Raw genomic sequence first — 24,916 nt, 5'->3', positions numbered from 1 at the left:
TTATGATGAATCGTTTTATTATAGTGATGTTTGTCGGAGTTGACTATAGGTATCGGAAGTTTTAGAAACCAGAGGGGATAATGTTTGGTTGATATGACTAATTTATTTTATTATTACATTGTGATACCTCCAAGTATTCATTATGGGATGGCACTTACTCTACTACATATATCTTGCCATCTCCCCCACTACTCTTCTTCTTCTTCTTCTTCCTTATACCCTCTTTTACCTTGCAGTGTCGAGGGTCCATTGATCATCGGACCTCACTCCGTTTACAGGATAAGGTGGTCAGCCTTATGCCTCGGTGTATCCTATGGCCTGTAGTGTTGAGTTCTCGAGGCCAGTTTGCCTGCTTTGCGGGATGAAAAAACCCCAGATTTAACTGGGGAAAAACCCTGCTGTCCACGCCCAAGACTGGCTAACTTGGCTATGGCTGAGGAAGATCCTTCAGCTCCTCACGTCACCGACGGGAATCGAACCTAGGACACTCCTTCCCCAGGCATATGGTTGCGAAGCGCAAAGCCACTAGGCTAACCGCGCGGACCTCCCCCACTACTTAATTCTCTAATTATGCACGACACTACTACATATATTCAAAAATCAGTTATATCCATTGAAATTCAGTTGATGTGATATATCTTGAATGATGTTGATCTACTGAGAGGAATAGAATTTAAAGAATGAAGCATATTCTAAGAATATAAAAAGCAGAATAATTATACATCTCTTGGGTAAAAGAACCTGATGGGATAATCATGTTCTATAGCTTTGAACTTCATTATCCTATCATGCATACAATGGAGATAGGGATAAGATATTTAGCAAGATGTTGCTATTACTGTTATTGTCACCTGATTTATTGAGTCGCAATTCATCATGGATGAGTGACCATAACTCTCTCAGAATCTTTATATTCACTACATTCCCTCCCATATTAAATTGTAAGACTTATTAACTATATCATTGGCCCTGTTAATTGCTAAGCACCATGCATGAGTTTTTTGAAAGTACATGGTAATGTTCTATGCAATCCCTGCTTTATTAATCTCTTACTTATCTCCCCTCCCATTTGGATCATGGGAGATAATGAATTGCACATTTATGAACTATTTTAACAAAGTATTCAGTCGTATTGTCTTCGCCAGCTACTTTGCCACCATTTCTCCTCACCAAATTTATTCTTCCTTAATCATTATTTTTTTGTATTGGACACATAACCAAGAAACTCCTCTTAAGGAATTCTTTTGGTTTTTAGTCCCCCCCCCCCTTCTCATATTCTGAGAAGAACAGATTTGATTTATTGTTACCAAAGGATGATATCCTAACTGGAACAGAAGAGGATTGATGGGTATGACATTTCTTATTCATCGTTGAGTCGAACTGACAGAGACAAGGATAAATGAAGAGCATTGGTAAATGGTATGAGAAATTTATGATGATCGCTTTCAGCTTTTAGACAGATGGGTTTTGGGGAGAGTAGCGGAATTATAATGCACTAGTTATAGATGGACTAATTTTATTTTCTTTTTTGAGGTGCCATTATGGACAATGTCAGGTTTTCTCTACTGATATGAATTATTTGTTCACTGATGTTTAACTGCAAATGATCAATGATTTTATATAAGTGATATTCTAATAAGATCTTGATGTTTTCATTTATGAATGGAAATGCAATTTATTAAAATATTACTATAGTGTTAAATTATTTTGGAGTTGATACTGAACTGAATATAAATATTCCATGGTTCTGCACTAATTACTTTTTAACATGTGCAAAATGTTTTGTATTATTTTATATATGAGAAGTAAAACTTTTAAAAACAAAGAGGAATTCAAAGTTAAGAATATATAGCAAAATTGTTCATTTTACAGGAATTTTTTTGGCATCCTATGATTAATGCAAGTATGTATGAGGTGTATAAGAAATGGTTGACAAAAGATTCTCGTCAGAGGCCAACAGTAGTAGTGACTGGTAGTGCAACGTGGAGTATTAAGACAAGTAATGCTAGTTTAGAAGCATTAGAAAGTTACAAATTGAACTTGACAAAACTCGTGCCATATTTGAATCGGATGAAAGCCACTACCAAAGTTTTATGGGTTTTACAGGATCCTGTTGTTCCTGAAAAGCTTCATCCAGGTCGAGCAATGATAACCAATGAGCAAATTGATTTATATAACAAAGCAGCCATGGATATTCTGTAAGTATGCAGTTATAGATTACTTTCATTGTTTTTTTATTACTTTTATGTACAAATGTATATTTTATTGTTAATAATTTATCTTGATTCTTCATTTATTTGTTGACCTGCTTAGCATGTTATATCTGCTAATTTCTTTAATGCATTTTTATTCTATTGATTTAATGTTCAAGAGTTTGTTTTTGTATATCCTATTTTTATAAGAAAAGATACTATTGCTATGTACAAATATTTGTATTCTGGAAGTACTTGTAACTAGTCACATGTGACAGTGAGTCCAAAAAAGTTCATGTCAGATGAAATTAGCACTGTGAGATGTGCAATTAATTTTATGTATAAATGCACGCTAGCTTTCTGACATACAATATGGAACAACTTGTGATTAATTTTTTATGAAGATATCATCATCATCATCAAATCCTGCCATGTACCCTCAACGGGTGTACAGGATATGACAGTACTACATGAAAAAATTACATCATTACTAACTTCCTATCTACAATTTTCCTCCAAATCAGTCTGTTACTTGTCAAGACTCCAACATTATCAGATCTTATATTTCTATCGTCTAAGGCACTTTGTACCGTATCAATCCACCTATATCTTGGTCTTCCTCTGGGTCCTTTTCCTGCCAACCTGGCAGAGAACACTTGTTTTGCTAATCATTCCTCTCCCATTCTATTTAAGTGACCATACCACCTGAGATTAGCTCTGCTAATGCATTCCTGGATGCTGCCAATGTCAAGTTCTTTCCTAATATCCTCATTTTTAATATGATATTGCCATTGATGCCATCTGTTCACGCCTCTAATCTTTCTCAGGACTCTCATATCTGCAGTCTCTAGTCTTTGGTCAAGTGTTTTACTTCTGACCCAGCTCTCAGATCCATAAGTTAAAACTGGTTTGAACACTGTCTTGTATACAACTAATTTAGTGTTCCCAATAATTTCTCTCTTATTCCATATGAATTTATTCAATTGACTTCCCACCATACCAGCTTTGCTGATTCTGTTGTCTATTCCTATATTTAATTTACCATCTTCAGTAAAAATCCTGCCTAAGTAGCTGAAATGTTTTACTTGTTCCACAGGTTCTCCATTCACAACACAGTTGACATTTTCAATGATTCTGCCTATTTTCATTGTCTTTGTCTTTTTATTGCTGACCTTCATGCCATATCTATTACAACAGTTATTCAATTTAGTCAGAGAATCTTGCAGACTTGTAGCAGATTTATTTAGAAGTATAACATCATCCGCATAAAGCAAAGAGCTGACATTAACATCTCCAATTTTGATATCAGGTTTAATACCACTTTCCTTCATAATGTGATCCATATAGATAATGAATAACAGAGGGTATAATGTACATCCTTGTCTCACACCAGATTTAACATTAAACCATCTTCTTGTACTTCCTTCAATTCTAACTGCTGACTTACAACTCAAATAAAGACTAAGTATTGCTTGATATAATGCCTCATTGACACCATATAACTGCAGCGTATTGAATAGCTTCTCTCTTGGCACCTTGTCATATGCCTTTTCTATAAAGATATTTATTTCTTTATCTCTTTTTTATAAAGATATTTATTTCACATATCTGTTGGATCCTTCAAGCTTTTCAGACTTCATGTATCTATATCTGCAAAGCCATCTTATGAACTTTAGTGTGTCATTGTTTGGAAAAATCAGCTGTGGATTCATTAAAAAGGTAGATGAATAATAAATGAATGAAAAATGCAGGTGTTTATCAGGGGCGAATATTCCAAGTGTGCCATGTGTGTGGTGCACACCCACGAAATAGCAATGTCATCTATATGTTTTTCATTTATTTCTGTTAGAGACTCCCCTAATTGACTTTGTGTGGTTCCTGAAATTAAATACAATATACTAATGCTTAATGAAGAGGACGCAATTACGTGTAAATATTGCATCACATTCACTTTAATAGCCATGGTGTGCAATCACAAATACCTTCGAGCCCTTTAAACAGACATGCAGATGTCACAATATATCAAATTCTTAGCATTCCAGTGGTTTTAAATGGCCCAGAAGGCGAGGCAGGGTGTATGCCGAGACATTCTCACCCAGAAGTCATTAGTGGTTGTGATTGGTTATTGTATGAAGCAATCCAATTGAACATTGTCATTTGTCGTGAGATGCTGTTTTACATGTGTGAAGTGTCAACCGACGTGTTTATAACACCGATATAAACAAGTGTTTAATATATATTTATAACTATTTTCCCCCATATTTACAATGGGAAACAGTGTTGATGATGTACTGAATGTCCCATTTTCTGCCAGAGCTTTTGCAGATTGTATGATTATAGTCAAATGAGGTTGGACTTGCGTATAATAAGTAAAACGAGTTATTTCAGCCTTTCTTTGGTTCATTCCGGAAAAATAATAATTTCCCAAGTGATTACTTTTTTCGATTTCTGTACATATTATATGGCTGCATATAAAGATTGTATGAAAATTCAAATTATCCTTGTCTCACTCTAGTATTTCCCTAATGATAATCTATCTCACTGCAAAGCATAAACTCTTTCTACTTCTCACATAAATGCCATGCGTGAAGCATAGCTATTGTTCATTTGACCTTTGTGCTTTCTATATTTAAAATATAGAAAGGACCAATTAAGATTAGTGCTGATGTGTTATGCACTCTTAAAACTTTCATATATCAATAAAAATGCAATCATACGATCAAATTGATGTGAATTTTGTAGCACAGGCGACTGTATAAGCCACACAACAGCACACCCAACCTAAATGGGCATGCGACGCCACTGTGCATATCAATTCTTGTAATGTGTTATATTAATGCAGTTGATTCTCCCTATAGCAAACTTAAACAGTTCATTATTCAATGTTTCTTAAACATTCTGAGACTGTGGAACCCTACATAAAAATTTATTTTTTTGCAGAAGTCCCATGAAACTCATAAATTATCGGAAAGGAATTATGACAATGAACTCTTATGTTCAAAATATTTTAATCAAGAAAACATATGATGCATAATACATATATTAAAGTAGTGAAAGTTCTAGAAATAACTCAGTTTAATAAAAATGAATATTATTATTATTATATGACACCTCCAGGGAGTCCAAAGATTCATTGAAGGAGAGTGTGCCAACAGCATCCAATGATTGATCTCCTGTTCCTTATTCATGGATGGTTTTATTAGAAACTTCATCTAGTACAAATTGTCTGTCTACTCTGGAGAACTGCTACTCACGTTTTCACAGAACTCTAGTTCTGCCAGAATACAGTTTACTTTATCAGTGAACTTCTTTTAGTGTAGCGTTGTACCTATAGTACTTCAGTCAAGACGTTTCAGTAGTTTTAGTGAATGAGTTTGTTATAGCAATGTTTGCTGTAGTAAGAGTTGACCTATCCTTACTATAAGAAATCATGACTCTTTGGAATATGATGAATACACGGGGTGACCAGCAACATCTAATGAAATGTGAGGTTGGCAGATGAGATCGTGATGTTATTGAAACATATGTGAAGCATATCACGAGGAAGCATACTGTGCATTATGGGATACAGAGAGCAACACGATGTGAAGTTAATCATTGTGTAAGCAGCTTGTTAATATATTTTGTGTACAAATTTTTGTTCTTCATTCAGGATGCAGTTGATGTTTTCTGCAATAAAATATGAACAAAAACAATATAATTTGTCAAGTTACGCAAAAAGTTTTGGCAGAAGCCTTTTTTTTTTTATAGAGAAAATCTTCAATAACAAACTTTAACAAAGTTCTTTGATTCATATAAGTTTACTATAATGAGAGTTCATTGACTGTTGTTAGCACAGCATAGATAATATATGATGTACATTTTTTTTTTCTAGTAGATTCAGTCAGTTCTAGCTATAATGAATTGTAGGAGGCCAAGCAGACAGTTTTTTTATATTGAAAGATTTCCTATAGTAAATTTTCTTAGAATAGCATTGGTGTTACAGAGCTTAAAGTAAAAAAAAAAAAACATTTTAATATGTTGAGGTGCTTTATTTTCTATGAATCTCAAATTATGAATGATTTTTCCTCCCTTCAGATATTCAAACAGAATTAGTGAATAGTACCAGAGATTTGTCCGTGATAATTCAAGGACATCTTTTTGTATGAGGATATTTTAAAAAAAATAAGGTAACAAGCAAGCACAAAGGACTTTATTCTGGTAATAATGTATAACCCAAAGTCAACTTTGATGTACATCATTTTCCCACACAGTCATCAAAGGTTTTTATGCAAGTATCTTTTATACTGTGTGTACTGGGTTCAAGATGATGACTGCATTGGGTGGTCCATAATCTCCCAGTTACTTCGTAATCCCATGGAAGTATAGGTTTTTTGTGTGTGTGTGTGTGTGTGTTTGTGGCACATCATTATAGTGCAGGAAGATGACATTGTTAGACATCATGCAAGGACATTGTGACAAGTGGCCAACCATAACTCGCTCCCCATTCACATGTCAACCCAGTTAAAAAATCTCAACAAGAAAGTCGTGATCCCAATCCCTTATTCTTTTGATTCTTGGCTGATGACATTGCATGAATATTTTTTGTAGGGAAAGATAATGGACATTTCTATGTTGCAGATGTTGTTTTGGTTTCGGATATCACATAATGAACTCAAATATTGTCTCCTGTTACAGTTTAATGTGAATAAAACAAAGTCAAATGCATGAGCAAGTGAGTCCAATTTGAAAAGCTTTCTGGACATATTTCCTGTCATCTTGCACCATCTTGTGAGTTTACAGCCATATAATGCTATCTCAGTCTTATATATAATATGATATCCTATGGTTTTCTGGTGTTGAAAGTATAATAATGTAATTATCATCAAATTTCTGATATGTGTTCTCAAGCAATATATATATATTATTATTATATAAATAATCTGGATACTTAACATGGTTATTTAACACAGTACCGTCGACAGGGTGTAGCATAGAGGCAGCCTGCCTCGTGGCATGGCTTAATGAGGGTGCTCGTTCAGCCATATTGTGGTAGGCGCCATCGCTACGCTAACAATTCCTGTTAGTATAGCAAGTGCGGAAAGAAGTTTTTCCAAGCTTAAACTGATAAAAAATGATTTGCGAACAGCAGTGATCCAAGAAAGATTGGTTGGTCTAGCAACTATATCGAAAGAGGCAGACATAGCTTAATAATTTAAATTTAGAATAGCTTATAAACAATTTTATTGTGCGATGTCCCCGTAGAGCAAACATTTAATTAATATTATTATGTAATCGTTTTGCATTAATGTTTCTCTTGTAATAAAAGCAAAATAGCAATTGGAGATTTTCTATATTTTTGTCTTATAATCCATCAGGAGCAATATTTAATTGTTTGCCTCAGGGAGCAATCTAATCTGGCGACGGCTCTGATTTAACATGTTTGTGCTAAGAACAGTATATGCAAAAGACATTTTTTAATCTAGTATTACCTACTTCTGTTATATAAATAAGAACGGTAAGATACTACAGTGTATTTTACTTTAGCATGTTAAAACAGAAAATGGCATTTACTCAAATTTGGTTATGTATTGCATTATGTATGAATTATCTGATGAAATCATTGAGATAAACTTCACGAATAAAATCAAAACTGCATAGTAGATTTATAACATAACATAACATATTTACCAAGTGCTCCAGATAGGATTTAGGCAAATGTAATTGAGAAGAAACTAAAAAAAAAATTATGGAAGGGAAATTTGGTAAAGACCATGCTGATTTCAGGCTAAATAGGGGTCAGGATTAGATTTTTGCTTTAAGAATAGTTGAAAAATCATTGAAATTATAACAAGATCTGTATTTAAGTTTTGTAGATCTGGAAAAGGCATATGAAAAAGTTCAAAAAACTAGCATTTTGAACCTTTCAAAAAGCTGTTTGAAATGCTAGTTATAATGGTGTTGATGGTACATTATATTGAGACCAACAAATGGTCTATATTTGAATTGTATGTCAGCAGGTTCACATTATGAAAATTGGATATATTTCAACTCAGCTCTTTTTAAGTAGACGATGTTATATTCCTAAATAAATCTCAATACAAGTACATCTGCAGAATTTCTTAACTAAATTGAACTACTGTAATAAATTTGGTATGAAAATCAGCAATACAAAGACAGACTACGAAAAAAAATAGGTAGGAACATTAAAAACATCAACTACATCCTGAATGAAGAACCTATAAAAGAAGTAAAAATTTCAGCTATTTATACATAATTTTTAGTGAAGATGGCAAATTGAATATGGAAATGAATTAAAAATGAGCAAATTTGATATGATTAGGGATCAACCAAATAAATTTGTATGGAATAGGTGAGAAATTAGTCAAAACACTAAACTAGCAGTATACAAGACAGTGTTCAGACCAGTTTTAAATAATGGTTCTGAGAGTTGGGTTATTTCTAACCCAACTCTCAGAACAACAGATATGAGGGTTCTGAGAAAACTTAGGGGTGTGAACCAATGGCAGAATCATATTAAAAATGAAGACATTAGGAAAGAACTTGACATTGTTAGCATTCAAGAATGTGTGAGCAGGACTAATCTAAGGTGGTATTGTCACTTAAAACAAAATGTGAGGAACAAGACTGGGAGGAAAACCAAGATGTAGGTGGATTGATTCAGTCAGAAGTGCCTTAGAAATCCCAAATATTAGATATGACAAGAAAGTCATAGAAACAAAACTAATTTTGTTCTGTTTCTGTGATATCTCCTCTTTTCCATCTGGTCAAACCTTAAAGAAGATTTATTCCCTTGTTCTGTCCTCATAGGCCAGATATTATTCTGGTTACCTGCCACTGGATTTTTGTAGTTGTCTCCTTATATCTTCTGAATCCAACCTAGCAGAGCAGAGATGTAGTCTTATCAAAGCCTTGTGAAGTGGAAGAATAGCTTTATTCTTGCATGTTTGAAGTTATCTCATGTGATAGCAATATGGTCCTAAATTTTAACTGTTATCATCCCTACATTTCTTACTTCATTGACCACTTGCAGTAAATTAATATAATACTCTGCATTGTGATGTCCTAGTTCCAGAATGCATAATCCTGTGCCATTGAACTAATGTTCCTAATTATTTGGTTAGCACTAGTTAGTTCAGATCAGCTTTCAAGGAATCTGTATAGGTTCCTTATCATCCTCCCTAATTTTGCGTCATTCATTCAAGTGCTGTTGATAGCTCTGGAGATATGGTTATCAACCACATCTCCAGAGCTATCAATCTTTGTTCTCTTTTTTTTCTGATAGTCCGTGTTTCTGAGGTGTACATTAATGATGAATATAAATAGTATCAGTTGTGTTTCTTGTATTTTTGGTGGCCATAGCCCTCTACTTATTCCTATCTTGTGCATCTGTAAAGATCCGTATGGTATTTTTCTTGTTTTTTTTTCATTTAATAACTGTAATGTAAAAGTAACTAAATCTGGATGGCTGCTTTAATTTTTTTAAGTGCTTTTCTTACTTCTTCAGTTAGAATTTGAGGGCAATCTATTTCATTCTCCTTATTAGTTTTTAGATCTTCCCAATTGTGTGAAAATAAGTCTTTAATATATTTCTTCTAATGTTCTGGGTTATCTAACTTTTGATTAGTTTGTTCCTTTTTTATTCCTGTAATTAAGTTATCTTATATTCTATCTTATATCTTACATTTTTAAAATCATAGTGACTGTCTTCAGTTTCTTGACACCTGCCATTCAACCATAATTTCCTTTGCCTCTTTAAATTTCAGAGTTATTTCTTTATGTAATTTCCCATATATACTTAAATCTTTACTTTTCTCTATTTTTTAATTAACTTCATAATTTTGTCAGTCATCTTTTTTTCTTTTTTCCTTGTTCTCTAGAGGTGTTAGGTCCTCTGATGTTTTGAGCATTAAGTGTTTGAAATCACTTTAAGTCTTCAATTATCACATCTGCTGCACCATTCTCATTTTCCAATTCTCCATGTTCACTATGCATGGAAAGATGGAAGTGGAATTTATACAGTTTGCTAAGAGATAATTGCCTGAAACAACTTGTCATGGAGATAACCAGAGATTTGAGAGTGCTGGATCTGGTAATAGCATCAGAAGATGTATCCATAACCAAGGTAGACACTCTGTCTTCAGTCAGGAAGAGTGACCATGCTGTCTAGTTCTGAGAGGTTGTTAAACATTTGGAATTCTCTGTCAAGAGTAGGTGGTTGGGATACAGGTAGCATGGCTTTGTAAAAGGTAGGTGTGGCCTAAATAATTTACTCTAAAATATGAGTAAATTACTAAGGCCACACCTGCCTTTTGGATCTGATCAGATCAGTGCTTCATAATACAAAATGAGAGTTGGTTAGACTGGAAAACTGCTTAATAAGTATTAAGATAACTAACAAGGAAGAAAAACATGAGAAAATGAGAAAAAAGAGTATAAGTACAGTTTGAGGAAAGATGTAATAAGTTTGTTGAATGAGGTTAAAAAGAAGAACAAAATAGTCCATTGTGAACCTTTTGCCAAGATATGACCTGAGTAAGCTGAGATGGAGAACTATGATTGCTAATGATTCAATATATAGCCTGTGTAGGAGAGTTCTTGATAGCAGAAAGAATCTGTACTTGTAGAGCAAAAAAAAAAAATAAAAATAAGCAATTTCATGATCTGTGAGTAATGAGACCATTTCTTTCAGTAAAATTATTTAAATTGTTTCTTGTTCCTATTATAAAACTATACAGATGATGTCTTAATAGCTAATATATAAAATAAAAACATTTTATCTCTGGCATGGACAAGCTGTTTTTTTCTCCAAGAAACTCTGGTTTTTCGTCCCATAAACTAAAGAAAATTGACTGTAGAGCGCACACTATTTCAGACAATATAGCGTTAGGATTAGGGACCATGAGATGGCAGTACTTGGTCAGCCATCTCTTTACTGAATGCGTTTATAATTAGTGATAGTCTTGAACCAGCTATTTGTAATTGGCTACTGGGAGATTGAACTGTCCCTCCTCAATTCTCAGTCTCCAAAAGTTTCATAGGGCTAAAACACCCTTGCCTACTCCCTATAGAATAATAAAATGTATTTGTTGTGAGCCTGCTTAAAAAAGAAAAAAAAAGTAAACACATATAAATACAACTATCCATTTTAGTTTAAAAAATTAAAATTTATAAAACAATAAAAAAAATGTTAAATCAGCATGCAAAATGTTCATCTTTATCAGCTTGTTCAATGATACATAGTTCATCATCATCAAATTCCTGCCATGTACCCTCAAGGGATGTACAGGATATGATAGTACTACATGAAAAAAATTACATCATTATTAATTTCTTATCTACAATTTTCCTCCAAATCAGTCTGTTACTTGTCAAGACTCCAACATTATCAGATCTTATATTTCTATCGTCCAAAGCACTTTGTACCGTATCAATCCACCTATATCTTGGTCTTCCTCTGGGTCGTTTTGCTGCCAACCTGGCAGAGAACACTTGTTTTGCTAATCTTTCCTCGCCCATTCTGTTTAAGTGACCATACCACCTGAGATTAGCTCTGCTAACACATTCCTGGATGCTGACAATGTCAAGTTCTTTCCTAATATCCTCGTTTTTAATATGATATTGCCATTGATGCCATCTGTTCATGCCTATAATCTTTCTCAGGACTCTCATATCTGTGGTCTCTAGTCTTTGGTCTAGAGACCACAGATTTGGTCTCAGATCCATAAGTTAAAACGGGTTTAAACACTGTCTTGTATACAGCTAATTTAGTGTTCCGACTAATTTCTCTCTTATTCCATATGAATTTATTCAATTGCCTTCCTACCATACCAGCTTTGCTGATCTGTTGTCTATTTCTATATTTAATTTACCATCTTCAGTAAAAATCGTGCCTAAATAGCTGAAATGTTTTACTTGTTCCACAGGTTCTCTATTCACAACACAGTTGACATTTTCAATGATTCTGCCTATTTTCGTTGTCTTTGTCTTTTTATTGCTGACCCTCATACCATATCTATTACAACAGCTGTTCAATTTAGTCAGAGAATCTTGCAGACTTGTAGTGGATTTATTTAGAAGTATAACATCATCTGCATAAAGCAAAGAGCTGACATTACCATCTCCAATATTGATATCATGTTTAATACCACTTTCCTTCATAATGTGATCCATATAGATAATGAATAACAGAGGGGATAATGTACATCCTTGTCTCACACCAGATTTAACATTAAACCATCTTCCTGTACTTCCTTTAATTCTAACTGCTGACTTACAACTCAAATAAAGACTAAGTATTGCTTGATATAATGCCCCATTAACACCATATAACTGAAGAGTATTGAATAGCTTCTCTCTTGGCACCTTGTCATATGCCTTTTCCAAATCGACAAAACTTAAATACAGATCTTTGTTATATTCCCATGCTTTCTCGACTATTTGTCATAAAGTGAAGATCTGATCCTGACAGCCTCTATTTGGCCTGAATCCAGCTTGTTCTTCACCAAGCTTTTCTTCCACAATTCTTCTCAACCGTTTCTCAAGTATACGTGCATAGATCTTGCCAGGAACACTCAGTAGGGAAATACCTCTGTAATTCTCACATGCAGTTTTATTTCCCTTTTTATATATGGGTACTATGAGAGCTCTACTCCAATCATCGGGAATTCGTCCCTCTGTCCAGGCTTTCCGAACTATGCAGTGCAGCCACTGTAAGACTCTTATACCACCATACTTCAGCATTTCTGGTCGAATATCATCTACTCCTGCTGTCTTTCCACATTTCAAGCCTTTGATAGCTTTTTCTACTTCAAGTATGGATATGTATTCCTGACTGCATACCTGGTCAGTGTTTTTTACCACTGTGCTATCATCACTGCTTGTTTCATTTAGCAGTTTTTCAAAGTAATTACTCCATACTTCAAGGATATCTTTTTCTCCCGTTTTCATGTCACCTTTATCATCTCTAATTCCTTTTACAGCACTCTTTCCTCCATTCTTAAGCTTCTTCAACAACCTCCAGAATATTTTGCCACTTTCTTGATATTTATTTTCTATATTCTTGCCAAAGTCCTCTCATGACTTTTGTTTAGCTAGTTTTACACAGTGTTTAGCATTCTTGCATTTGTCTCTATATTCTCTAAGTGCACAAGCTGACTTATTTGACAGGAACTTTTGATATGTTTATTTCTTTTTCTTCACTGCCTGTTTAACTTCTTGTGTCCACCAGGGAGTTCTGATTTTTTTATCCTTACAGACAACCTCACCACATGCCTCTCTGGCAGAATCAATCAATGTTTTCTTCAGAGTTTGCCACTGAATCTCCAAGGTTTGATTCCTGTTCTCAAACTCTTTCATTTTTTCTTCAATAATCTTTATGTATTTTAGTCTACAGTTCACATCTGAGATCCACTCAACTTTTATTTGCTTTAAAACTTTCTTACATGTTATTCTTTTCAATATTAAATTCAATTTTATCCTGCTCAAGACTAAATAGTGATCACTTCCAATTTCAAATCCTCTGTACACTCTGGTGTCCTGCACCAGGAGAAAACATCACTATCAACAATAACATAGTCAATGAGACTTTTCTTATTCCTAGCCTCTTCTCTCCATGTGAATTTGTGCTCATTTTTATGTTGGAACATGGTGTTAGTAATAACCAGTCCATGTCCTGAGCAGAAATCCAACAGATATTTGCTATTATTATTAGCTTTGCTCTTTTCTCCAAATTTTCCCAAAATATTTTTGTATGTCTCACAATCATTTCCTACTCTGCTATTTAGATCCCCAACATGGACCAACTTTTCATTTTTCATTGTGTCTGTTGCTTTTTCTAAAGCCTCAAAAAATTCCTCCATTTCTACCTTAGTAGAACCTTCTGTGGGACCATAGGCACAAATAAGTCTCATTGTCCAGTTCCCCATTCTCATATTTGCCCACATTACTCTACTTGAGACTGACTGCCATTCAAGAAGATTAGCCTCGTATTTTGTGTTGAATACTATGGCTACTCCTTCTTTTCCTTGATTGTCATTGCCTGAATATAACATTTTGTATTTATTGCTCAGAAAGATCTCACCAGTTTTGGTCTTTTTTGTTTCAGTCACCCCTATTATGTCGATCTGGTACTTATCTAATTCCTCAGCTAGCTCCATTTCTTTGCCATTCAGGCTTCTTACATTGAGAGTACCGATCTTTAACTCTGGTGATTTTGAGTTGGGGTTTGTTTTTAGATTTGTTCCAGTAGCTGACTTTTCGCTGTTCGTCCTGATTCCCTGGCGAAAACAACGGGGGGCCTTGTTTAACTGGGCGACGCCCCAGCCTGGCATGAAATTCTGTCATATTGTACAATCATTTTTTATTTTGGTTTAACCAATAAGAATACAATTTGGTCGGCTAAATCACATATTGCCAGCCCATCTTCGTTCGTTCAGTATCCAAGTAGATACCCAATAGGGTGCACCACGGGAAGGTGAGGATTGGACATTAGGTCAGAAGCCCTGGTCGGTTCTCTGCATTCCGTTAAAGGCTATGTGGAGGTCTCCTCTCAGTTATACAGCTTTGACCCTTAAGCACTCCTGATACATAGTTTCATATTCAAATCCATGGACTTATTTAGATTCCTTAGCTTTGCTTTTGTGTGAAATAGATTCACTAACAGTTTAATTTTTTGGTGGATGCATGATAACTAGGCAAACAATTCATTTCAAAAAATTATAATTGAAACACTAAAATTTACTTTTAATAATAAAAATTGTTCAAAATTTTCCAAATACCAAATCAGGCAAAGCAGATCTTCTTGAAAGAGAGCATGTGTACACAGAATATTCTCTTGAATGTCTTTTTTACTCTAGTTTTACCTGCATAATGTCTTGTTTTCTTGCATAAGACGAAATGAAAAGTTGAAGATTTGTTTTTCCTAACTGGAAACAAAAATAATTCTAATGCACAAAATATAAAATCTGACAAGTCAAAATTCAGTGTGCTTGAAAAATACATTTTCTGGCATGCCATCTTTCGGGTATGGTGCTTTACTCCAGTATGTGTACATTGCTAATTAATTTGTGGCACACAAAGCTCAATAATTAGTCACCTGCTTTCCCTCCTTTCTGCCCCTCTATATACCACTTTTTGATATCTGTCCAGCAGACACCCTCTTATCCACTTACCAGTCTCATATCCATCCCCATTTGTTCTAATTTGCATAGCAGTGTTCCATGTGGTATTTTGTCAAATGCCTTTACAAAATCCAGCAAAATCATCATGTAGCCATTTCCTTTATCCAACTCAGCTGTTACTCTATTATAAGAAGTTAGTAAATTACTAAGGCATGACTGACCCTTCACAAAGCCATGTTGACCCTCATACAGTATCATATTTTTATCTACCCATTTTAGACTTCTCTTTTTTACCAATTTTTCTGGTACTTTTACCACCATGCCTAAGATACTGATTGTCTATAATTTGCTGCTGTAGTCTTAGAACATCCCTTATGCAAATTAATAAATAATTTTGCTTTATTTCCACTCCATTGGAACTCTACCAGACCTGAGAATTAAATTAAACAGCTTAGTCAAAGGCATTGCCAGTTCTCTTGCTCATTCTTGCAAAACCTAGCTGATATCTCAGCTGTATTTACATTGAGATTCTGCAATATCCTAAGCATCCCCAATTCTTCCACCTCTGTTCCCACATTAGTGTCTGTCACATAAGTTAAAGCAGTTAACCTCACTAGGATGATATATACCCTTGCAAAGTGGTCACTCAGTAACTCAACTATTTTATTTGCTTCTGTCTCCTCGTGACCATCATCATTACTCATTAAGGTTAATCTTCCATAATGATTATTTCTCTTACTTGCCACATAACGCTTTGCAATTTCCTATGGTCTGCTCGGCTAAATTCTTCTCATAATCTGAATTTGCCTTCCTTGCCATGCTGGTCACCTTTCTCTTTATATACCTTCCACGGAATTTTCTTCTTCTGCAGCTCGTGCTTAATGATATTACTCATCCATCTAACTCCTACCAAATTCACCCTCCTTACCTGAGGTATACAATTTAATACTGCTTCCTCTAGAAGACCTTAACTATATCCCATGCACTGATAACATCCTTATCCTGCAGTATATTATGCCATGGTACAGATTTAAGCTTCTTCCTAAGTATGTCATAATCACCTTCCTTGTTGTTTCACATATAATACCCCTTCTTGTAGAATATTCCTTATGTTTTACAACTTCCCAAGTCAAGACTGCATAGTCACTCTTATGGATAGCTCTTTTGATCCTATGACCAGGTCCAATACTCTCCCACCCCTAGTCTCCTCCATCACATGCTGCCTTAAGTAATTATCTCTCAGTTATCTATGATTAATGTGATTCATATAGATAATGTATGCTGTGGATATATCATGCCCACCCCCATATTCCATCTGCTTTTACATAAAATCATTTTTTCGTCAGTTGTAACTGCTGACTTTCAACTTAACATAGATTATGCATTGCTCTTATAATATCCTGTATATTTTGTATAACTATTATATTCTGAACACCTTTTCTCTTGCCGCCTTGATGCTAAGAGAAAATTTTGTAATTTGAAAAAAGGACCATAAAGCTTTTCTAGATCTTCAAAACTTAATGCTTTTTTATAATGTTTTTTTTTTATGTGTAGCAAAATGTCCAACTGCAAATTGTAACTAGTTAAGTAATCAGATATTATATTAATAAAGAACTTTTATTTGTAACTTAGGAGATACAGTAATGCACATGTGTGGAGTTCTTCACGTCTTGTGTCACAAGGGTATTATCATGATCAGGAAGATGGTTTACATATGGGACAAGTAGCTCTTAATTATGTAAGTATTATTTTTTTCATTATTAATATATGAAAGCAAAAACTATCATTAGGAACAAGAATATATGCTTTTTTTTTTTTTCCAATCATAGGCAGAAGGGAATCAGATGTAATCATTTTGTTAGCATATTAATCAGTTTATATACATAGTTATAAGTTTTAAGCCATATATTAAAAATAATTGTAGTTTCACTGGAGAACTTTTTCACTAACTTGAAGCATGTTTTAGCACATAATAATCTTATTGCTATACTTAACCATTTAATATGTCAAATGATGAATGCTCCTTCAGGTTCAATAATACTTTTATTTGATTTTTCATAAAAAGGGAAAGCTTCTGTGTAATTTGAATTCAAATTTTTTTAACATTTAATTTGCTTCAGCACTTGTTTTCTGTCTTGCTAGGAAGTAGATAGAAAGAATGTATTCATCTGTTTAGTGATTTATCTAATCCCCCTCCCCCATTTTGGGCATATTTTATGTATTACTGTATGATTTGAAACACATTTTGTGAATAGAAGAGGAGGAGAATTCTTTGTTTTCAAAATACCTGTTTGTTGAAAAAATTCTTGAAAATATTTTTAAAAAGTTTATGGTATTTGCACATCCATTAAGTATCCATTATGTAAGTATGTGTGTTCTTGGACTTTTCTTTGAGGAAGAAACATCTAAGTTTTAGGAATTCAAAGCTTATGACATCTGTACATGATCAAATTAAACTTGCTGATCTAATTAAACTTACTAAAAAAAATCCTCATCAGAGATGTGATTTGAACTGATTCTCATTCCCAACCAAATGATATGCTAACCAGTTATTTTATTTCTGTGGAGTTTTAACCAAACTTTGTTGTTCCTAATCATGTGCAGTCTTTAAAACACTTGCAATATGCCCTCTAAGCTTCAGTCTACTATTAACCATCACTCTCAAATCTCATTCACTCCCTGCAGTACAGTGCAATCAGTATAGTATACAGCCTTTTTTCTGCACTCCAAAATGGAACACCTTGCACTTAAATGTTAAATACTATTAAAACTACATCTGCACTCCTTTGTCCAAGTTAAAAGTCTATTAAAATCTCCCTGGAGTGAATTAACATCAGCAGTGCTACTTATAATTCTACCCAACTTTGCATCATTGGCAAATAACTGAAGATCCTAAGTCAGTCCACATAATATATCATTTACAAACAAGTTAAACTACAGGGACCCAAGAACAGAACCCTGGGGCATGCCACACTGGTTATCTCCCTTTTTTTGTTTTTGAGGCATTGCTCTATCATACACAATCTGCCAGTATTGTTCAGAGAGACAATTACCAATCCATCTAACCATTATATTATTTATTCCCATCCTCTGCAGCTTGTACTCCAACTTATGTGGTAATCTATCAAATACTTTTCAAGAATATCACTATATTCTTGAAAAGAATTCTTGATATCAAATTATTCACTATATGATTCTCTCCTATCTAATGCACTCATTAACTTATAAAATGCAAGTAAATTGCTAAAATAAGACCTACCATTTACAGATCCATGCTGACCATCATAGAGAATTCTACATCCATCAACCCAATCTTGTATTCTATTTCTAACCAATCTCTCCAACACCTTGGCTACAGGTTTACTTGTTTACTAGTATGATAATTCTATACCTTACTTTTCTTAGCAAGGAGCAAGACAGAATACGGTTTATTATCATCATCATCATCAAATTCCTGCCATGTACCCTCAAGGGATGTACAGGACATGACAGTACTACATGAAAAAATTACATCATTACTAACTTCCTATCTACAATTTTCCTCCAAATCAGTCTGTTACTTGTCAAGACTCCAACATTATCAGATCTTATATTTCTATCGTCTAAAGCACTTTGTACCGTATCAATCCACCTATATCTTGGTCTTCCTCTGGGTCGTTTTCCTGCCAACCTGGCAGAGAACACTTGTTTTGCTAATCTTTCCTCTCCCATTTTATTTAAGTGACCATACCATCTGAGATTAGCTCTGCTAACGCATTCCTGGATGCTGACAATGTCAAGTTCTTTCCTAATATCCTCATTTTTAATATGATATTGCCATTGATGCCATCTGTTCACGCCTCTAATCTTTCTCAGGACTCTCATATCTGTGTCTCTAGTCTTTGGTCAAGTGTTTTACTTCTGACCCAGCTCTCAGATCCATAAGTTAAAATTGGTTTGAACACAGTCTTGTATACAGCTAATTTAGTGTTCCGACTAATTTCTTTCTTATTCCATATGAATTTATTCAATTGACTTCCCACGATACCAGCTTTGCTGATTCTGTTGTCTATTTCTATATTTAGTTTACCATCTTCAGTAAAAATTGTGCCTAAGTAGCTGAAATGTTTTACTTGTTCCACAGGTTCTCCATTCACAACACAGTTGACATTTTCAATGATTCTGCCTCTTTTCATTGTCTTTGTCTTTTTATTGCTGACCTTCATACCATATCTATTACAACAGCTATTCAATTTAGTCAGAGAATCTTCCAGACTTGTAGCGGATTTATTTAGGAGTATAACATCATCCGCATAAAGCAAAGAGCTGACATTAACATCTCCAATTTTGATATCAGGTTTAATACCACATTCCTTCATAATGTGATCAATATAGATAATGAATAACAGAGGGGATAATGTACATCCTTGTCTCGCACCAGATTTAACATTAAACCATCTTCCTGTACTTCCTTCAATTCTAACTGCTGACTCACAACTCGAATAAAGACTAAGTATTGCTTGATATAATGCCCCATTGACACCATATAACTGCAGCGTATTGAATAGCTTCTCTCTTGGCACCTTGTCATATGCCTTTTCCAAATCGACAAAACTTAAATACAGATCTTTGTTATATTCCCATGCTTTCTCGACTATTTGTCGTAAAGTGAAGATCTGATCCTGACAGCCTCTATTTGGCCTGAATCCAGCTTGTTCTTCACCAAGCTTTTCTTCCACAATTCTTCTCAACCGTTTCTCAAGTATACTTGCATATATCTTACCAGGAACACTCAATAGGGATATACCTCTGTAATTCTTACATTCAGTTTTATTTCCCTTTTTATATATGGGTACTATGAGAGCTCTACTCCAATCATCGGGAATTCGTCCCTCTGTCCAGGCTTTCTGAACTATGCAGAGCAGCCACTGTAAGACTCTTATACCACCATACTTCAGCATTTCTGGTCGAATATCATCTACTCCTGCTGCCTTTCCACATTTCAAGCCTTTGATGGCTTTTTCTACTTCAAGTATGGATATGTATTCCTGACTGCATGCCTGGTCAGTGTTTTTTATCACTGTGCTGTCATCACCGCTTGTTTCATTTAGCAGTTTTTCAAAGTAATTACTCCATACTTCAAGGATATCTTTTTCTCCTGTTTTCATTTCACCTTTATCATCTCTAATTCCTTTTACAGCACTCTTTCCTCCATTCCTAAGCTTCTTCAACAACCTCCAGAATATTTTGCCACCTTCTTAATATTTATTTTCTATATTCTTGCCAAAGTCCTCCCATGACTTTTGTTTAGCTAGTTTTACACACTGTTTAGCTTTCTTACATTTGTCTCTGTATTCTGTAAGAGTAAAAGATGACTTATTTGCCAGGAACTTTTGATATGCTTTCTTCTTTTCCTTCACTGCCTCTTTAACTTCCTGTGTCCACCAGGGAGTTCTGATTTATTTATCCTTGCACACAACCTCACCACATGCCTCTCTGGCAGAATCAATCAATGTTTTCTTCAGAGTTTGCCACTGAATCTCCAAGGTTTGATTCTTGTTCTCAAACTCTTTCATTTTCTTTTCAATAATATTTCTGTATTTTAGTCTACAGTTCACATCTGAGAGCTGCTCAAATTTTATTCGCTTTAAAACTTTCTTACATGTTGTTCTTTTCAATATGAAATTCAGTTTTATCCTGCTCAAGACTAAATAGTGATCACTTCCAATTTCAAATCCTCTGTACACTCTGGTGTCCTGCAGCAGGGAGAAAACATCACTATCAACAATAACATAGTCAATGAGACTTTTCTTATTCCTAGCCTCTTCTCTCCATGTGAGTTTGTGCACATTTTTATGTTGGAACATGGTGTTAGTAATAACCAGTCCATGTCCTGAGCAGAAATCCAACAGATATTTGCCATTATTATTAGCTTTGCTCTTTTCTCCAAATTTTCCCAAAATATTTTTGTATGTCTCACAATCATTTCCTACTCTACTATTTAGATCCCCAACAAGGACCAACTTTTCCTTTTTCATTGTGTCAGTTGCTTTTGCTAAAGCCTCAAAAAATTCCTCCACTTCTACCTTAGTAGAACCTTCTGTGGGACCATAGGCACAAATAAGTCTCATTGTCCAGTTCCCCATTCTCATATTTGCCCACATTACTCTAATTGAGACTGACTGCCATTCAAGAAGATTAGCCTCGTATTTTGTGTTGAATACCATGGCTACTCCTTCTTTTCCTTGATTGTCATTGCCTGAATATAACATTTTGTATTTATTGCTCAGAAAGATCTCACCAGTTTTGGTCTTTTTTGTTTCAGTCACCCCTATTATGTCGATCTGGTACTTATCTAATTCCTCAGCTAGCTCCATTTCTTTGCCATTCAGGCTTCTTACATTGAGAGTACCGATCTTTAACTCTGGTGATTTTGAGTTGGGGTTTGTTTTTAGATTTGTTCCAGTAGCTGACTTTTCGCTGTTCGTCCTGGTTCCCTGGCGAAAACAGCGGGGGCCTTGTTTAACCGGGCGACGCCCCAGCCGGCATGAAATTTTGTCATGTTGTACCATCATTTTTTATTTTGGTTTAACCAATAAGAATACAATTTGGTCGGCTAAATCACATATTGCCAGCCCATCCTCGTTCGTTCAGTATCAAAGTAGATACCCAACAGGGTGCACCACGAGAAGGTGAGGATTGGACATTAGGTCAGAAGCCCTGGTCGGTTCTACGCATTCCTTTAAAGGCTATGTGGAGGTCAAAGGGTCAAAGCTGTATAACTGAGAGGAGACCTCCACATAGCCTTTAAAGGAATGCGGAGAACCGACCAGGGCTTCTGACCTAATGTCCAATCCTCACCTTCTCGTGGTGCACCCTGTTGGGTATCTACTTGGATACTGAACGGACGAGGATGGGCTGGCAATTTGGGATTTAGCCGACCAAATTGCATTCTTATTGGTTAAACCAAAATATAGAATGATGGTACAACATGACAAAATTTCATGCCAGCTGGGGCGTCGCCCGGTTAAACAAGGCCCCCGTTTTCGCGAACAGCGAAAAGTCAGCTACTGGAACAAATCTGAAAATAAACCCCAACTCAGCATCACCAGAGTTGAAGACCGGTACTATCAACGTAAGAAGCCTGAATGGCAAAGAAATGGAGCTAGCTGAGGAATTAGATAAGTACCAGATCGACATAATAGGGGTGACTGAAACAAAATCGACCAAAACTTTTGAGATCTTTCTGAGCAATAAATACAAAATGTTATATTCAGGCAATGACAATCAAGGAAAAGAAGGAGTAGCCGTAGTATTCAACACAAAATACGAGGCTAATCTTCTTGAATGGCAGTCAGTCTCAAGTAGAGTAATGTGGGCAAATATGAGAATGAGGAACTGGACAATGAGACTTATTTGTGCCTATGGTCCCACAGAAGGTTCTACTAAGGTAGAAGTGGAGGAATTTTTTGAGGCTTTAGAAAAAGCAACTGACACAATGAAAAATGAAAAGTTGGTCCTTGTTGGGGATCTAAATAGCAGAGTAGGAAATGATTGTGAGACATACAAAAACATTTTGGAAAAATTTGGAGAAAAGTGCAAAGCTAATAATAATAGCAAATATCTGTTGGATTTCTGCTCAGGACATGGACTGGTTATTACTAACACCATTTTCCAACATAAAAATGTGCACAAATTCACATGGAGAGAAGAGGCAAGGAATAAGAAAAGTCTCATTGACTATGTTATTGTTGATAGTGATGTTTTCTTCCTGGTGCAGGACACCAGAGTGTACAGAGGATTTGAAATTGGAAGTGATCACTATTTAGTCTTGAGCAGGATAAAATTGAATTTCATATTGAAAAGAATAACGTGTAAGAAAGTTTTAAAGCGAATAAAAGTTGAACAGCTCTCAGATGTGAGCTGTAGACTAAAATACACAAAGATTATTGAAGAAAAAATGAAAGAGTTTGAGAACAGGAATCAAACCTTGGAGAATCAGTGGCAAACTCTGAAGAAAACATTGATTGATTCAGTCAGAGAGGCATGTGGTGAAGTTGTCTGTAAGGATAAAAAAAATCAGCACTCCCTGGTGGACACAGGAAGTTAAAGAGGCAGTGAAGGAAAAGAAGAAAGCATACCAAAAGTTCCTGTCAAATAAGTCAACTTGTGCTCTTAGAGAATATAGAGACAAATGCAAGAATGCTAAACACTGTGTAAAACTGGCTAAACAAAAGTCATGGGAGGACTTTGGCAAGAATATAGAAAATAAATATCAAGAAGGTGGCAAAATATTCTGGAGGTTGTTGAAGAAGCTTAAGAATGGAGGAAAGAGTGCTATAAAAGGAATTAGAGATGATAAAGGTGACATGAAAACGGGAGAAAAAGATATTCTTGAAGTATGGAGTAATTACTTTGAAAAACTGCTAAATGAAACAAGCAGTGATGTCAGCACAGTGGTAAAAGACATTGACCAGGCATGCAGTCAGGAATACATATCCATACTTGAAGTAGAAAAAGCCATCAAAGGCTTCAAATGTGGAAAGGCAGCAGGAGTAGATGATATTCGACCAGAAATGCTGAAGTATGGTGGTATAAGAGTCTTACAGTGGCTGCACTGCATATTTCAGAAAGCCTGGACAGAGGGACGAATTCCCGATGATTGGAGTAGAGCTCTCATAGTATCCATATATAAAAAGGGAAATAAAACTGCATGTGAGAATTACAGAGGTATTTCCCTACTGAGTGTTCCTTTCAAGATCTATGCAAGTATACTTGAGAAACGGTTGAGAAGAATTGTGGAAGAAAAGCTTGGTGAAGAACAAGCTGGATTCAAGCCAAATAGAGGCTGTCAGGATCAGATCTTCACTTTACGACAAATAGTCGAGAAAGCATGGGAATATAACAAAGATCTGTATTTAAGTTTTGTCGATCTGGAAAAGGCATATGACAAGGTGCCAAGAGAGAAGCTATTCAATACGCTGCAGTTATATGGTGTCAATGGGGCATTATATCGAGCAATACTTAGTCTTTATTTTAGTTGTAAGTCAGCAGTTAGAATTGAAGGAAGTACAGGAAGATGGTTTAATGTTAAATCTGGTGTGAGACAAGGATGTACATTATCCCCTCTGTTATTCATTATCTATATGGATCACATTATGAAGGAAAGTGGTATTAAACATGATATCAAAATTGGAGATGTTAATGTCAGCTCTTTGCTTTATGCAGATGATGTTATACTTCTAAATAAATCCACTACAAGTCTGCAAGATTCTCTGACTAAATTGAACAGCTGTTGTAATAGATATGGTATGAAGGTCAGCAATAAAAAGACAAAGACAATGAAAATAGGCAGAATCATTGAAAATGTCAACTGTGTTGTGAATGGAGAACCTGTGGAACAAGTAAAACATTTCAGGTATTTAGGCACGATTTTTAGTGAAGATGGTAAATTAAATATAGAAATAGACAACAGAATCAACAAAGCTGGCATGGTGGAAGTCAACTGAATAAATTCATATGGAATAAGAGAGAAATTATTGGGAACACTAAATTAGCTGTATACAAGACAGTGTTCAAACCAGTTTTAACTTATGGATCCGAGAGCTGGGTCAGAAGTAAAAC

General features: G+C 35.0%; 1 protein-coding gene across 2 annotated transcripts in view; it reads left to right on the top strand.

Moving 5' to 3' along the window:
- Nucleotides 1-24,916, top strand: part of LOC150109573 (N-acetylneuraminate (7)9-O-acetyltransferase) — a 181,487-nt gene that overhangs the window by 23,983 nt on the left and 132,588 nt on the right. For both annotated transcript variants that reach the window (XM_090409091.1, XM_090409082.1), the window contains exons 4-5: nt 1,873-2,198; nt 16,946-17,051. In XM_090409091.1, coding sequence (XP_090265217.1) covers nt 1,873-2,198; nt 16,946-17,051 — 432 coding nt within the window. The remainder of the gene's footprint in view (nt 1-1,872; nt 2,199-16,945; nt 17,052-24,916) is intronic.

The sequence above is a fragment of the Typopeltis vanoorti genome, chromosome 2 (assembly GCF_054136105.1).
Source record: "Typopeltis vanoorti isolate ZY-2024b chromosome 2, IOZ_Tvanoo_1.0, whole genome shotgun sequence".
NCBI lineage: Eukaryota > Metazoa > Arthropoda > Arachnida > Uropygi > Thelyphonidae > Typopeltis > Typopeltis vanoorti.
Note: the sequence above shows the minus strand (reverse complement) of the source record. Positions and strands in the feature narration are given on the sequence as shown.